The sequence below is a fragment of the Panthera pardus genome, unplaced genomic scaffold (assembly GCF_024362965.1).
Source record: "Panthera pardus isolate Hobbes unplaced genomic scaffold, ASM2436296v1 HiC_scaffold_26, whole genome shotgun sequence".
Lineage (NCBI taxonomy): Eukaryota > Metazoa > Chordata > Mammalia > Carnivora > Felidae > Panthera > Panthera pardus.
Window position 1 is genome coordinate 21,958,649 of NW_026526832.1, and position 18,174 is coordinate 21,976,822.

The 18,174-nt window shown below is 38.1% G+C and overlaps 1 protein-coding gene across 16 annotated transcripts in view; it reads left to right on the forward strand.

Annotated features, from left to right (window-relative positions):
- The window catches only part of ITSN2 (intersectin 2), a 150,928-nt gene that overhangs the window by 62,451 nt on the left and 70,303 nt on the right, over nucleotides 1–18,174 (forward strand). For 13 of the 16 annotated variants that reach the window (XM_053891105.1, XM_053891106.1, XM_053891097.1 and 10 more), the window contains 3 exons: nucleotides 3,862–4,001; nucleotides 5,048–5,128; nucleotides 17,036–17,172. In XM_053891105.1, coding sequence (XP_053747080.1) covers nucleotides 3,862–4,001; nucleotides 5,048–5,128; nucleotides 17,036–17,172 — 358 coding nt within the window. The remainder of the gene's footprint in view (nucleotides 1–3,861; nucleotides 4,002–5,047; nucleotides 5,129–17,035; nucleotides 17,173–18,174) is intronic. The other 3 variants (XM_053891102.1, XM_053891109.1, XM_053891110.1) reach the window with 1 other exon arrangement.

Sequence of the window (18,174 nt, forward strand, 5' to 3'; positions counted from 1 at the left end):
AATTATGTGAAAAAAATATCACAGATGTTAGAGCATTTTTACCAATAAAAAGTAAATAAAAATGAAATAAGTAATCATTGTTGTATGCCTTCCTATCTTGATAACATTTTATTTATATGTTTCAAATAAATATCAAATAAAATGTTAGACTATAATTAAATAAGATCTGGGTTTGGCTCTAACCCAAGACTGTATGTGCATTTTGGCAAAATCCTACCCTCATTGTAAAGAACTATTCGGGAGGAGATTTTGCCATGGGAGCAAAGCTGTGAGATTCTGGGTGATAGTCTACAGCAATGATGGCCTTAATAGATCCATAGAAAGAATTCATAGAAAGAATTTTACCAACTTGGCCCTGCCATTTTTGGAACAAAATATTCCAAGATACTTTGTGGGAAAGTAACATTTTTCTTGATCCAAGTCTCAACCAGAATATTGAAGAAAAGACCTCTATGTCAGATAGCATGCCAATAACAACATAGCAGAAGAAAGGTTTATTAAAGAAAAGTAAATCTGCAAGTACCGTGTTAGAACTAACTGAAGTATTCTAAATGTCTCCCTTTGAGTATCTGTCAGCCTTTCCATTCCAGGATTATTATACTTTTGACTCTTTAAGAAGTCCAATAAATAGCATCCCTCATCTTTGCCCAAGTGAGGCAAAAGAGCAAGACATATGAGAGACCAAAATATCACCTCATTTTTGGTAAAGCTCATATTGGACAGCCTGGCTTATTTGTCAGTGTGACAGATACACCTGTAAAACCAAGTAGAACAAGCTTCCTGTGGGCAGTTCAGTCTCAAGAATACAAGGGTGCGGGCATCTGGATGGCTCATTCGGTTAAGCGTTTGACTCTTGGTTTTGGCTCAGCTCATGATCGCACAGTTCATGAGTTCGAGCCACAGAGCCTGCTTCAGATCCTCTGTCCCCCTCTGTCTTCCCCCTGCCAAAAGTAAATAAATATTAAAAAAAGAAAAAGAACACAAAGGACTGGAAGGGTCTAGGCTGTGTATGCCCAAGTCCTTATCTTGAGCTCAGCCGTGACTGAAGGGGTGGAAAGAAGCTGAGAATGTTCTCTTAGTGAAGGGCCCTTTGCACGGAAGAAACCCCAGGAATAGAGAATTTTACTGTTTTGAACTCTTCCTACTGTGTCCCCCACCTTCCACTGAAATAGTCTCTCCATGTCTCTTCTCAGACTGTCTTCTTACACATAAGTATTTTCTTGGCTGCTCAGAATATATCAATCCCCACCTCACCCCTCCACAGGCATTCCAGGGGCAAGGTGAGCCAGCCCTCCTGATCTGTACAGTCACAGAAAGGATAGCATCAACTCTCATTGTTTTAGTATTTGGATTGTGAATGGAATGTGGAATATATCTTATTGGGGACCTGGTAGAGCTACTCTTTCTCTGTAGAATGTGATCCAGTTCAGCTGTTATTATAGTTATCCAGTTCAGGGGTGCCTGAGTGGCTCAGTCCGTTAAGTGTCCGACATTGGCTCAGGTCATGATCCCACGGTTCGTGAGTTCAAGCCCCGCATCGGGCTCTGTGCTGACAGCTTAGAGCCTGGAGCCCGCTTCAGATTCTGTGTCTCCCTCTGTGTGCCCTTCCCCTGCTCACACTCTGTCTCTCACATTGTCTCAAAAATAGATAAACATTAAAAAAAATTTTTTTTATAGTTATCCAGTTAAAATAGGAAGCTTTTGTTTGGAATTTGCAAAGTACCCTGTATCCCTTAGATTCCTCTCTCCATCTCTGTTGCCATTTAAGATTACCAACCATAGGCCCAGCACCATGCTAGGCAATTTTCATGCATTATTTCTCTTAATCTTTGCAACAGCCCTGTGAAGTAGTTATTGTTATTCCCTTTGTGCAGCTTAGCAAAACTGAGGCTCAGAAAGATTAAGTAGCCCAAGATGGTGGAGTAATGGTTCTCAAATTCTTGTCTAAGTCTAAAGCCCACTGTGCCACCACATTGTCTGTCTTGATTTTCAGTTGCCTAACAAGGTGTTCATAGATATGATATATTCGAATTCAGTATTAAAACATCTGTTACTATTGATGCTCATTTTGAAGAGTACTAGGAATGTATACTAACTTATTTTTTCCACATTGCTTGTCTCCGAACTCAACTAGATTCTGAACTACTTGAGGATAGGACCCATGCCTTACTTATCCTTCTTTTTTACCTGCTATTGCACATAGTGCAGGGCCTTGTACATAGCAGATGTGTAATTTAATGATAAAATATTTGTTGAAATATTGGAAAAGCACTAGAGAATGATAAGAGAACTTAGCAAGGTGTCTGGATAAAAAGTGAGCCTATAAAAATCAGTAACTTTACACTGTATCAAAAGTATTTAATTAGAAAATGTTATGAACAAATCTCATTTACATTAGCATTCTCATTATTATGAATAAAGAAATCTACAGCTGTAAAATTTTACTGATATAAAAGATTCCTGGATAAGTATGTGCGTGTTATATTCCTGAATGATCTAGCTCAGTGTTGTAAAGATGTCAGTTTTCTACTACTTTGTCCATACATTCAGTTCCATTGAGGTTTAATTGAAACCTGGCAAGATAATTCACAGATTAACCCAGAAGAGAAAATATGCAGGATTAGGCAAGACTTGAAAAAGAGTAACATTGATGCGGGGAAAACATTAGCTCTACCAGGTATCAAAACATAAGTTAGGAAAGCTCTAGTCCCTAAAGTAGTGTATTATTGATCAGAAAGAAGACATAGAATAATGGAACTGAATAGAGGGTCTAAAAACAGGTCTGTATGTATCTGACCGTTTAGGATATGATAAAGTTGACATTTAACACCAGTGGGGAAAGCACGGGCTGTCAGTAATCACCATCACTTCAGTTAGTGGTCTGGGGGCACTTGCCTATCCGAAAGAGGGGGGCGGCTCTTTACCTCACTGTATATACAGAAATAAATTCTAGGTAAAATAAGAGGGTAAATATAAAAAGCAACTCTAGAAAATATGTTACAAAAACAAAGGAAAACATTTGTATGATCTTGGTGTCAGGAAAGTTTCTTCAAATAATACCTAGAGCTATGAAGCAAAATATTTACAGATTTTAGGACATAAAAGTGAGCTTTTTCATGAAGAAAGACATCATAAATAGTAAAACATTTGAAATACATATAGTACAACAAGAATTTGGAGCTTCTGCAAATCACAAATTAAGACAGCCCAATGGGAAGAAAAAAGGCAGTGGATGAGGTGAGGCAATTCAAGAGAGTGGCCAATAAGCCTATAAACAGGTGTTGATTTGATTTTAGTTGTTACCAAGAAAATACAAATTAAAATAACAGTGAGGTTTCATTTTTTTGCCAGTTAGAGAAAATGAAAAAAGATTGGGACTATCCATTATTGATGAGGGTATGCAGAAGCAGGTACTTGGGTGTCATTTTGTGTTGGTGCCCCTTTGTACAAGTATAGTTTGGCAGTTTCTCTCAAATTTGAAGTGTTCAAGTCCTTTTACGTGGCAATTCTTTCACCTCTTAGCCATATAAAATACTTCCATGAGTACTTTAAAATGCATGTGTAAGGATAGTTATTGCAGCATTTTTATGTAGATAGTAGAAAATTAGAAACAACCTAATGCCAATCAAAAGGGAATAGTTATATAAATTGTGAAACAGCCATAATGTAGACTACCATGGAGAAATTGTATGTCTTTTTTTATCCAGTGTTACTGAGAAGTAATTGGCATACATCACTGAATAAGTTTAAGGTATACAGCATAAGGGTTTGGCTTAGATACATTGTGACAGTATAAGTCACTTACCAATAGCGACATAAGAAATTTTACCAAATGTAAACTACCTGATGTTTATATTTCAGATTTAGGGATTGGTTTGCTTCATAAAAAATCATTGGAAAAGGAAGAATTATGCCAAAGACTTAAAGAACAATTAGATGCTCTTGAAAAAGAAACTGCATCTAAGCTATCTGAAATGGATTCATTTAACAATCAATTAAAGGTATTTATTTTCTGTTATATTCATTTGTAGTTACTGCCTTCTTACCTTCCTCTTTTTGATTTAGTGGAATAAGTAACTAAAGCTATTATTGTTATATGTAGTGTATTCCCGTAATTTATCTTATAATTTGAGCGATACCAGATTACAAGATTGCTTTTAATGTTCTCTGTAGATATTATAAATACTGTTATGTAGTGAAACCTATCATTTATCATAGTTTCCAGTTCTTGACTATTTTTATTGCTATCTATACATTTTTAAGGATAGTTGCCTTTATCAGTATTAGAAAAGTGATCTCAGCCAACATGATCTTAGGCAAAATTCTAAGATGGTAGATACGGAAAATTGAAACTCATTCTGGTGATAGAGGCTTTTATAACACACTAGATTTTTTTTTTGTTTGTTTCTTTGTTATGATTTAATTAACCTTTGTGAAGTAATGCAATAATCAGTGAAATCCAAAGCATAACCTGGCACTCTGAACTTTGCATGAAAAGTAAGTTCACGATTCATTATTTGCCGTAGTGGCAGAGCAGATGCCCAGAGTACCTACTGTATGCTTACCATTCTTTGCAGTGTTAGCGGTATGATGAAGCCATAGCTATGAAAGCTGTATTAAAAGGTAAAAACCTTCTAGGTTTTTAGAATGCTGACGGGCCAGCGTTCGAATTTGGGAATAGTCTCAGTGATTTCTTTGCTAACTGAATGTAAGGTTTTCGGAGCCTAAAGTATTCCATGTTTTTCAGGCAGCCATCCACCTCTTCACGTGACTTTTGCTGACTTATTCAGAGTAATAGTACACCAACTATAGAGTGAATATTATAAAGAAAAGAGACCATGCTGGCTTCAGTTAAGGAGGGGAAATTTTAGGCAAATAATGTTGATAGTACATTTTACACAAGCGTATATTTTGTAGAAAATAATTTAAAGAAAACCAAGTAATTTGTCATTGATGGACAGACAAGCCAGCAAAGTTATCTTCCCTACATTATTTTTTTTTAATCTGTACATAGTTTAATTGGCTTTTTATCTGCCTTATCTTACAGTGTGGGAATATGGATGACTCTGTTCTGCAGTGCCTTTTGTCTCTGCTAAGCTGTCTCAACAACCTCTTCCTCTTACTTAAGGTTATTTTCTAATATCTAGCTCCTTTTCTTTGAGTTACTTTACTGTTTTCTTTTCTTAAAAACTGGACTATTCTTTGCATTTATCTGAGTATCTTTGTTTGAAATAACATACACAATGTAGACCTTTTTTCTTTCTGCTTGCTTGAATAGCCTTCTGCTGTCTAACTGCCTGTTTGAGTCTAATGCCAGAAATTCGTAAGGTTGCCCAGAGTAACCTGTCTCATGAGGAGCCCAAGACACTCAAAAATCCCTCAAAATTCCCTTAAAACGTCCCTGTGCATTGGGTTAACTGCTGGGATGATTACTGAGTCAATAAAAAAGAAAGCTAAGGGAATGTGAATTTAAATCATTTACCCATATCACTGGAAATCATTGTTTAAAACAAAAGTTATACTTTCTGAAATACAGAGCAAGGTTATGTCATGTATATACCAGGCTGCTTCCTAATGCTGCTGTAAAGAAAAATCTGAAAGAACCAGTAGTGTAGGGTGGCCTTAGTTACGTCTGGTTACCAGGCCTCATGTTTAGAATGCTTGCCCTTCGGATAAAAATGTTTAAGTCATATACATAAATAGTTCACCTTGTCATTTGTAGCACATAGAGTATTTCAAATACTCCATGAATTCCTGTTTTAATATAATTTAAAGAAAGATGCTTTGCATTTAGCACTTGCTGACCCTAGATTTTGAGTGTTCATTCTACTCCCTTCTACTATGGATGGCAGTAGGCAGTTGCATGTATATGTATATGTCTTCACACACAGTGAAGACAGGAACATGATAAGTAGAATTCATTTGTTATTTAAGCAAAGGTAGGGCAAGTTGGAAAGATAGTATCAGCTTTTTCTTTATAGCGTAAATGGCCAGAATATCTGGTCTTAGAACTTCTACTATAGGTTGCATAGAAATTTCAACCTAAGTTTCTTCGTCTATAAAATGAGGTTTGATGATGATTTATGGACTGTACTCACACACATAAGCCTGATTATTTCAGTTAGCATTTGATTCTTCACAGGCCAGCAGATTATTCTTGTCTCTTTTTTTACTTTCTTCCTTCTGCTTCCTGCCTTCCAGCCTTTCACTGCTTATTGATAACTTTCATCAGAGGCAATTTAGGAAATTAAAAGGGGATGAGAACTGTAGTCATCATTGCAAAGCAATGCGGAGCAGTTGGTTAATATATTGCTGAAAACTATCCATTGAATTGTCAGTGAGACCTTTGCAGACCTTATTACATTGCCAGTTTAGTTATGTGAGCAGAAGCTGGCCTGCACAGATCAGGAATGAACGGGAGTTGAGGAAGGGCTGAGTATGAACAGCTTTGGGAGGAGAATGCAAAGAAAGCCTGAGGTCAAAGGAAAACCTTTTTTTTTTTTGGTTTCAGAAAGACTTGAAGGACAAAGGATACAAACTTTCCGTTATGCAAGATGGATAAGTTCTGGGATCTGTTGTACAGCGTGGTGACTATAGTTAGCAATATCCTGTTGTACACTTGAGATTTGCTAAATAGGAGAGAAAATGGTAACTATGTGACATAGGGATGTTAATTAACTTGGTTATGGTAATCATTTCACAGTATATACTAATATTGAAACATCAAATTATATATCTTTTTTTTTTTAATTTTTTTTTTAACCTTTATTTATTTTTGAGACAGAGAGAGACAGAGCATGAACGGGGGAGGGGCAGAGAGAGAGGGAGACACAGAATCGGAAGCAGGCCCCGGGCTCTGAGCCATCAGCCCAGAGCCCGACGCGGGGCTCGAACTCACAGACCGCGAGATCGTGACCTGGGCTGAAGTCGGCCACTTAACCGACTGAGCCACCCAGGCGCCCCAAATTATATATCTTAAACGTATAATTTTTATTTGTCAGTTATATCTCAGTAAAGCTTGGAGGTGGGGAATAATTGGGACCACGCTTGGAGATGGTATCAGCTTTCTGTGAGGTAGTTGGTTACATGGTGAAGAGATAGCTTCTGTTAGGACAGAGGAATGGAAATGGAGAAAACAGAGCTGGTTAGGTAACTCACCATATCTGTCTTAATGATGATTGCCTGGCTCAAGCCAAATATCTCATTGCTGAATTCCCAGCACCTACATGGATCATATACATGAAATGTAGTGGGTGGCAAGAAATACTTGTGGAATGAATGAATGGTTTTGAATGTTCTCAGAAAATATGCAGCATTTAGGGTTAGTATATGGAGTTTATGGGGAAAAAAGGTAGAAAGAAATTTACCAAAAAACAGCAGAGAGCCATGTATCCCAGATGCCAGCAACACTTGTGACTCCATGTATTTTTTCTGCTAAATAAAGGCTATTTTTTTAATGGGAAAAAACAAAAACAAAAACAAAAACACCTTGAAGGAGACTGAGGAGAGAAAGGGAGAAAGGTAGTGAGAGATTGAGTGAGAGATATGAGGTGGTAGTAACTGATAGAGTCCTAGGGAACCAGATTGAGATAGAATCCAGAGCCTGGATTTAAGGATTAGATAAAAAGACTTTGACTGTAGCATATGGAGAAAAGATGAGTGTGGATACAGCTAAATTTGCTGGTGGAGAGTAGGAAGCTGACAGCTTCAAGACTTAAAATCAGAAGCAAGTTGGACCATTACAAGGAATCTTCCTGGGTAGTTGAGGACATGGAATAATTCCAACTGGATAGAAGAAGATGGGTGCAGCTGCAGGAAGTTTTATTGATTTTTGAGATGGAAAGATGAGGGAACTCTAATGAGGGAGATTTAATGAGGCAAGATTATTAGCTGGTAGTGAGAATGGATGGAAGATTAGGAAGTTGCAAGAGAGAGAAGTAGGCCTGGTGAGGAATAGACATCTTGGTGAGGGTAGGGGGTGCACACTTAGTAGAGGAAAACAGTAGATGTGCTGAGCAATGTTGGGTGCCTGTTTGAAGTTGGAGGTCATGAATATAAATTGAAAACAGCATACCTGGGGCACATGGGTGGCTCAGTCAGTTAAGCACTGACTTTAGTTCAGGTCATGATCTCATAGTTCATGGGTTTAAGCCCCATGTCAGGCTCTGTGCCGATAGCATGGAGCCTGGACCCTGCTTCAGATTCTGTGTTTCCCTCTCTCTGCCCCTTCCCCGCTCGTGTGCTGTCTCTCTCTCCAAAATAAACATCAAGGGGTGCCTGGGTGGCTCAGTCAGTTAAGCGTCCGACTTCGGCTCAGGTTGTGATCTCATGGTCCGTGAGTTCGAGCCCCGTGTCGGACTCTGTGCTGACAGCTCAGAGCCTGGAGCCTGTTTCAGATTCTGTGTCTCTGTCTCTCTGACCCTGCCCCGTTCATGCTCTTTCTCTCTCTCAAAAATAAATGTTAAAAAAAATTTTTTCTTTTAAATAAATAAATAAACATCAAAAAATAATAAATTTAAAAAGAAAAGAAAACAACATACCTAACTGTATGCTTGGGATGAGCACAAGGAAGGCTAATGAAGTAGGTTCATAGGTTCATACAGGTTTGAGGGGTTTTGTTTGTTTTAGAATTTTTTTTAACATTTATTTATTATTGAGAGACAGAGACAGAGCATGAGGATGAGAGGGGCAAAGAGCAGGGAGACACAGAATCCAAAGCAGGCTCCAGGTTCTGAGCTGTCAGCACAGAGCCCAATGCAGGGCTCGAACCCATGAACTGTGAGATCATGACCTGAGCTGAAGTCAGAAGCTTAACCAACTGAGCCATCCAGGCGCCCCAGGTTTGAGGTTTTAATAGACGTGGCAACGAGGCAGGGGGACAGGGAGTTGCAGATCTTGACACACTAATTACAGTAAAGGTGAACTCTGAAATATGGGCTGGACAAGTAGGAGTATGAGGAGAGGAAGGGTGCTGATGAAAAAGGAGAGAATGATGGGGTCAAGAATGGAGGTCTTAGGTTGGAAAACTGTTGAAATGGGTGCACCAGGTATAAGAAAAGCTTGAAGGATAAGAACTTCTGTTTGAAGAATGAGATATTTAATCAGTAGTTCTGTTTCTAATGATGACAAGATTCAAGGTATAATAATGCAAATGGCGGATTAAATAGAGTATAAAAGGGAGAGTTGAGGTTTTGATCGAGTCCATGTGGATTTCAAACCCTTGGAGTAGTGAAGATTAATGAATGAGGATCAGACCAGATTATCAAGAAATGACAATAAAGAAGAAGAAGAGGGGGTGTTGCAAGATGGTGTGAGCCTCAGAAAAGCGTTAGTTTGTAAGAGTGAAGAGAATGGTCTGGAAATGGCAGTGAAGAGCAAGGAAAATAACTTTAGTTCTCCCTTCACCCTGATGTAAATGGAATATGTGGTGATAAACTGAGAGGGAAATCGAGGAAAAGCATGTCTTAAGGGATCAGCCAAAAGGGCAAAGAGCTAAGGGAGTTTCCGTTCAGAGATGTGTGGATATTTGGGGAACTTCCTGACCACAAACAGGAAGTTCCTGGGCAGTGCAAGGGTTTGAGGAGAGAAAGGGTGGGGAATTGGGTCAGATCAAGAGATAAACAGCATTCTAGAGATGAGAATTTAGGTGGTAAAGGATGACAAGGAAGGCCAGGTGGGTTGACAGGTGAGATAGAATTGGTCTCTGGTGTCGGAGGAAGACAGGCAGTGAGTTCTAATGTGTGGTCTTTGAGACAGTGTTTGGAGTGATCACTGCTTTAGCCTACTTGTGGTGAAATGGAAGCATAAAATTGTAAGTTTGTTTTCTGAAGATACTATGTTCTTCTGGACCCTGTAATGTTCATGTACAGAATCAGTGGTAATTTTTACTCTTTTGCTCAAGTCACACTAGGACACATAGCACAGCCAGTGGATTCAAAGGTGAGATATTTGACAGGCCCTTATTCCATTAAGGAAATTCACGCACTGTCCTGTCTTTAGCATTGAGTTGCAGTGAAAACAGTCGTGGCCATGGAGTCTGAAGAAATGAGTCCTGGTCCTATCCATACCACTTGCTAGCTGTGTAACTGTCATTTAACCTCAAAATTTTGCTTTCTTCAGTTACAGCTGACAATATGTGCTCTGCCTTCTTTGCAGTCTTAGGACAATTAAATGAGATAGCATATATACAGAAGTGCTTTGTGAACTATTATGTGCTATACAAATCTTTTTATTGTTCCTATCAGGGTAGGGATTATCCTGAATCTCCACAGTACTTTTAGTGCATTGGAAGGTCACCACTGCTGACTTGGGATAATGATTGAGGAGATCCTATTCCTTGGAGAGAAAGTGTCAACACCAGAATTGTGGCTTATCGTAGACCTCTATTCTAAACCTTTCCGTTGGGACTTTTGTCATTCTGGCCTTGCTGACTAGTCCTCAGTTACTGTAGACAGTGCTTCTAAAATTGAATTTTACTGATGGCTCATCCGATTCAGGATGGAGGCAGGTGATCTCTCTTGTTGGTTAACAAGCTCTGAGAGAATCGGTACACTGGGTTGGTAAATGGTCATCACTTACGCTTGATGTTGCCTCTTATTCAGAATACTGCTTTTATGTTCTTGCATCACAGTCACCCCCTTTAGAACAGACATGAAATACTGTTTGTTTCAATTCCCTTTAAATCATTTAATCTTAGAAATGTTTCCTAGCTAATAAAAGATATTTTAGTAATTTATCTGACAGTGAGTTTAAGTGAAAGTAAGTATAGAATCTGGTATGTGCAGGAATGTGAATGGCATGGTGGAGGTAGTTCAAAACTAGGCAAGTCCCTTAATCATCTGAGCCTCAGAAGTGGTCACCACCTGGGTGGCCCAGTTGGTTGAACGTCCAACTTCATGATCTCGCGGTTTGCGAGTTCAAGCCCCTCATTGCTCTCTCTGCTGTCAACACAGAGCCTGCTTTGGATCCTCTGTCCCCTTCTCTCTCTGCCCCTCCCCTGCTTACTCTCTCTGAAAAATAAAAATAAACATTTTTTTTTAATTTAAAAATCTTTTAAAAATGGATGATCATTGTATCTATTTTACGAGAACACTATTGAGATCAAATGTAGGTGTTATGTGTAACAGCACATTAAAGTGCTACACAGATGTTCAGGGGGCTTAGGGGATGTTAAGTTTGAGGAGCTAATTTGCATTCTATGATTTTTTTCTTTTTTAAAAATTTTTTTAATGTTTATTTTTGAGAGAAAGAGTGTGAGCAGGGGAGGGGCAGAGAGAGAGGGAGACAGAATGCGAAGCAGGCTCCTGGCTCTGAGCTGTCAGCACAGAGCCTGACGCCGGTCTCGAACCCACAAACCGTGAGATCATGACCTGAGCTGAAGTTGGACATTTAACTGACTGAGCCACCCAGGCGCCCCTATGATTTTTTTTTTTTCATGACTGGTAACATTTTGTCCTGATTATGTGACATTATTCAGCTGAGTTGTATTTTGTCAGTTGAATCTCTTTTATGTCTTGGCCTTTGGAAAGAACATCACATGCTTTCTTTAAGCAAAATCAGAATATAAGATTGCTTCCTGTCACTTAGGAGATATTCAGTATTGGTGGTTAAAGTTCAGTGAGTTACATCTTTCACTTCTATCAGGATGGTAGAAGAAAGAAGTACTCTGAGAAATGAAAACAATTGAAGTAGATGCTGGATTTAAACATTTTTGTGAGTGCTTTGTTGAGCCCTGTTGAGGTACACTTGGGTCCAAAACTAAGTAAACCAATCCTAACCAAGTGGTCAAGTATAACATTACCAGAATGGTGCAAACCAACTTTTTGTCTCCTGGTATGTTGCACTGAAAGAAACACAACATCATGTCTATACTGTTTCTGCCAAAAATATTTGATCTAGGTGTAAGGAAGTAATTAGACATGCCCAAATTGTCTCTAAAAATGTGAATCTCACAAAAGATGGAGGCAAGTTTCCAGATTTAAAGAGACCAAAGAGCCATGACCGAAGGGCACTTCATGAGCCATGACTGAAGGATCGTGACAGCGAAACGATCCCTTGATTGGATCATGGATCAGAAAACTATTATTGAGGACAGTATTTACACTAGTGGGGACATTTTTTAATATAAACTCTGTATTAAGTGACATTTTATGGCTGTGTTAAATTTCTTTAGTTTGGTACTGGCATTGGCCTTGTAGTTATGTAGACTAATGATGAAGTATCTGAAGGCATCAGTGTCTTCAACTTAATCAAATTTCCTGTATGTTTGAAAGTTTTCAAAATAAAAAAGCAGAGAAAAATTTAGAATGGCAAAATGTCAAGTGTTTGAAAAATGAAAAAGTAGATAAAGTGTGTTTTCAAGTTATAAGGGTACTAAGTAGATTAACCAGGGGAAGATATCAACACTGGGCAATGGAGAGGGAGGGGGATAGTGTAAATGAGCAGATTACTCATCTGGCATACCAGGTGTCAGTAGCCATTTTCTAATTCATAAATGAAGATCTATTAATGTTAGCCAAGTTTTATGAAGGGCTTTCTCTGGGACTGACACCATTCTGTCTTATTTATATTAACTTATTAATCCTTACCTTAACCTCGTGATGTAGGTAGATATTATTATTCTCCACATTCACACAGAAGTAAATTAAGGCTCAGAAGTTGAGTCATACAGCTTGTAAGTGTAAGAGCAGAATTTCAACCCAAATAGTTAGCATTTGACCTTAAATGGTTATATTGGGAGGAAAAAAGATGAAAATTTCTAAGCTAAGCATTCAACTTGAGAAGCTAGAAAAAGGCTAGCATAATAAAGCAAAAAAAGTAGAAGGAAATTCATGAGAGAAAAGACAGACATTTAATACAAAGAATCAAGAAAGCCAGTGTTTGAGTCTTTTAAAGGTTAATAAAATGAAACCTCTGGCAAGACCGATTTTAAAAGAAAGTGGAAATAACGAAAATTATTCATTAGGAGTGCAAAGGATATACAATTAAATATGCTGCAAACATAAAAAGAAAAGGATATTATGACAGATTTTTGCACATAAATATAAAAACATAGATGAAGTTACAACTTGCCAAAACTGACTCAAAATATAAAGTGTCTGGGTAGCTCTATCATCATAAAATATTTTATTTTATTTAAAAAAAATTTTTTTTAATGTTTTTATTTATTTTTGAGACAGAGAGAGACAGAGCATGAGCAGGGGAGGGGCAGAGAGAGAGGGAGACACAGAATCTGAAGCAGGCTCCAGGCTCTGAGCTGTCAGCACAGAGCCCAACGCGGGGCTCGAACTCACACACCGTGAGATCATGACCTGAGCTGAAGTCAGACGCTCAACCAACTGAGCCACCCAGGCACCCCATCATAAAATATTTTAAATCTATAGTTTGAAATCTTCCCTAAAAGAGAATCCAGACCCAGAGTTTTTACTGAAGGAACAAGTAAATCTAGTCTTATACAACGGTTCTGAAATACAGAAAATGTGGGAATATTCCCAACTTATATGAAGTTATCATAAACATATCAAAACCTGATAAGAACAGTATGAGAAAGCATAACTATGGGCCAGTTTAACATAGAGATAAAAGTTCTAAACAATATTAAAAAGATGAATGCAGAATTTATTAAAAAAAGGATAATCCATAGTGACCACAAAATTGGATTTACCTTAGTCATGCAAAGATGGTTTGACATACAAAAATGTGTAGTTTGCCATATAAACAGATTAAAGGGGGGAAAATGGTATATATCTCATTCGATGCAGAAAAGGCATTTGTAAAATTTAATATCCATTCATGATTAAAACATGAAAAACTTATTAGCAAATTAGGAATAGAACTTCCTTAACCTGAAAAAGAAGATCTGTCATTCTATTAAGACTGCAGTAGTTCTGTCCATAGTTACTTCATTAGTTTACTTGTTCTGAGTTAACTGATATATTTAACCAGGGCCTCTTGGAGGGGGTGACTTGATCCAGAGGAGTGAGTCTAGTGCTAGGAATTGCTAAGATCACTGCAGTCAAGCAGAGGAAGTTTCTGGCAAGACTTACGGTGCTCTTCAGATGTTATTAGTATGTATAGACTATTGTTTATGCGTTCTCATGCATCCAGTAAATACTAATTAAATATCCACACTATCCCAGGCCCTCTTGGGTGGGGATGCTTTGATGAAAGACAGTCCTGTTGTCAAGAAACTGACTCCAGTGGAGGGGGCAACCGTACAGTCAGAAGATGCTGACTTTGATAGAGGGAGGGGCACTGGATGCCTTGGGGATCAAGGGAAGCTCATGAACTCAGCCACTGGAGGAATGGAGCTCATAAAGAAAGACTTAGAGTGGTATCTTACAGGACAAATTGGAGGGCTAACCTTGCAATGATAAGATCAGACATTAATTTGGCTCCTTTTTACTCTCCTTTTAAACTTCCGATTCCCCTTCTTTAGGACCTCAGCCAATAATAATAGCTAAAATTATTATGAACTTAACATGTGCCCTGCACAGTTTGTAAGCACTTTGTGTGTATTAACCCATTTAATCCTCACAAGAACATTGTGAGGCATGTATTATAATTACATTTTACAAATGGGGAAACGGCTGAGTGACTCTCCTAAGGTTCCTCAGCTCATCACTGACAGAGCCTGATTCAGACCTCTGCTCCCAGAGTCCTTATCACTAAAGCAAACTGCTTCTCCATAGACTGTAACCACCATTATTCTTCTGCTTTTCACTAGAATTTGGAGAAAGGTACAACCAAGGGAACTATAGAAGCCGAGATTTGTGGAAACTGCTCTGAATGCAGTATTTGTGTTGTTATTGGCTCAAGCTGCCCATCTTGATCTCAGACATTTTGGACATAGTCTTCAGACACCACGTTGTACTCAAATCTATCACTTCAGTCAAGTTAAAAGGGTTCACCTATAAAATATTTTATTTCTGGAAAGAAATTGAGTTTGGGTTTTTGGAATTTTTTTGTTTCGGAAGATTTTTTGTTTGGAGTTTCGTTATTGTGTGTGTGTGTAGATACCCCCAAAACATTTTTTACCAAAACGTTCTACCAAACACAGTTAACCCTTGAGCAACATGGGTTGGGCGCCAATGCCCAATATAGTTGAAAATCTGCATACAACTTTTTGACTTCCCCAGAACTTAACTACTAATAGCCTACTGTTAACCAGACATCTTACCTGTAACAGAAACAGTGATTAACCCAGATTTTGTGTTATATGTATATTATGCTATATTCTTAAAATTAAGCTAGAGAAAAGAAAATGTTACTGAGAAAATCATAAAGAGAAAACACATTTACAGTATTATGCCATATTTATTTTAAAAAAATCTGTGTATAGGTGGACATGCAATTCAAATCCGGTTGTTTGAGGGTCAGCTGAACTGTTTATTTAAGGTCTCACCTTTGCCATGAAACCTCTTTTGATTACTTTAAGTTTTTTTTGGGGGGGGGGGTTGGTTTGTGCTTTTATTTCCTCTTCCATATTCCAGCCTTTTTGTACTCTCTTGTTCAGGATTCTGTAGATTCCATGTAAAAGAAAGTCAGTTCAAAATAGTTAAGCTAATGAGAGTAGTTACTGGCAGAGTACCAGGACTGCTGACTGAGTCAGTAGAAGCACTCCTGGGCAGGGGCAGTTCTAAGACACAGGAATGCACTTGGAGATTCACTTCCCCCAGTCCTCCCTCTCTGCCTCCAGTCTTTGCTTCTCTCTTTTCTGTGTTGATTTCATTTCTACCCCAATGGCTACACTGTAGTGGGGCATCTCCAGGTTTAGCTTCAGTTTAATGAGCTTCAAGCAGGAAAGAGTTCTTTCTCCCCTCTTCAGTCTGTTCGAATCTCAGCAGAGGATTCTGGCCCAGCTTGGATCAGATGTCCTTTGGACCAGTCATTCTGGCCAGGGAGGTGGGTTGCTCTGATGGGTTCAGCCTAAATTAAATGACTGCACCCCAGTGGGAGTGAGAGGAGCACTGAATTTGACAGATTCATCACAACCATATCAAACAGGGTTGGAGCAGGTACTTGGGAAAGGTGCTTTTAGAAGAAGATATAAGGAAAAATGCTGAACAGATAACCACAGGTTTCCACTAAGGCACTGAGCTCTATCCCACATTTTGGCACTTTTTGCTGCTTTGAGATAAGTGAGCTCTTTGAAAGCAAAGACTGCAGCCTTGAGAGTTAGAGGGCCCTCGATTTGATCCCCTGCATATCTGTGCAGCACTGCATAGAACTAGATGCTCAATAAACAAGTGTTTATTTCAATTCCTGTTTGGAATACTTTTCGTTATTTTGGCTCTCTCTAGTCAAGGATGTCATGGCAGACATCCTTTCCATTTTTAGTTTTAACTGAATTATTCAATAATTGTTGATGGGTTGTTAATTGTTAAAAAGTTATGGGTAACTTGGTTAAACTACATATGTAAAAAATATGATTGAACAAAATTCCTCTTCAAATAATAAGCAAATATCTTCCCCATATTTTTAATGGATTGGCTTTTTATTGAAAATAAAGTACCGGGGCGCCTGGGTGGCTCAGTCAGTTAAGCGGCCGACTTCGGCTCAGGTCATGATCTCGCGGTCTGTGAGTTCGAGCCCCGCGTCGGGCTCTGTGCTGACAGCTCAGAGCCTGGAGCCTGTTTCAGATTCTGTGTCTCCCTCTCTCTGACCCTCCCCTGTTCATGCTCTGTCTCTCTCTGTCTCAAAAATAAATAAACATTTAAAAAAAAAAAAAAAGAAAGAAAATAAAGTACCAAATCAAAGAATTGGCTTATAAAATTGTCTTATCTGTATTCCTTAGAAATGAATTAATACAAAAGTAGGTGATTTTAACATATGTTTGTCCTCAGTGGTTAGTTACAAGGCTTAAATATTTTCAAGTTTTTTTTTAATCATCCAGAGATTTCTAAAACTTTTACTCTTTTTACTTTAGTTTAACTTGCTTTAGGATTTGTGTCTGTTAATGAAAGTGCCACATTATTACGTAAGACAAAAATAGTTAAATCAACGGTATATTGACTTATTTTCATTTTCTCCTTAGGAACTGAGAGAAAGCTACAATACACAGCAGTTAGCCCTTGAACAACTTTATAAGATCAAACGTGACAAGTTGAAGGAAATTGAAAGAAAAAGGTCAGAGCTAATACAGAAGAAGAAACTAGAAGATGAGGCTGTAAGGTAATGTAACTAATAAATTTATCATACTGTATTACTATTAGATTTCTAACTTTATTGCTCATATCTTTAGTTTGACTATGAAAATTTAAGGGAAATAAAAGGATTATTCTAGGATGCTAATTAGATTGTCAGTTTTAGAAATTCAGGTCTTCTTTTGGGACTGAGTTTATAGTAATCAATTTTATGTTCCATTAGTGAAAAATAGGGGCTTTGGAGTCAGGCCTTCTTGATCTTCTTGGACTTCTTGATCTGCCACTTAATGATTTGGGTGACTTTGGTTGAGTCACTTTACCTTTCGAACCCCAGTTTCTCCATCTCAGAAATAGAAATACTGATGTATGCTTCATAGGTAACTGAGAATTAAATAAAAATAATCTAGCTAAAGAGCCAAGCATAAATGTCTGGCAGTCATCATTTCCATCTCTCCACTGTAAATCTATTACTGTTTCCTGAAAGATCACAAAAACCAAATACTTAATTTTACAGAGTGATAAGATGGAGTGTATAATGCTATGTTGACATATTTCTCTTTGTACCGCTGATATCTATCAATTGCCTCCATTTGTAGCTAGGAAAAGTAGGACAGTTGTGGAATTTGACAGAACCATTTATTTAGAGACTTGGCATGATTTTTTTTTCTGTCTGCAGAATCTTATTTCTAATATGTTCCTCAGTTACTTCCCCAAGTTCTCTAGTGTCAGAAATCAATATAATTAACAGATATTGATGAACCAACATTCCTTTGCCTCAGAGATAAGTAGATGAGTAATGCCCATGAAAGAGCTAATATTACTAGGGAGGCAAGAAGGACACATTACCATATGGCAGGTCTCTCTTTTTAATGGCTTCAGAATAGCTACTCCCAGCACATTTTTAATGAGTGGCTGCTGTTGGCTGTGATGAAGGAGACTCTCTGGTTTTACTCCTGGCTGCTCGATTCCTCATAATTCCAATAAGAAATGGAGACAGCTAAACAGATCATTATGGTACTCTTAACTCCAA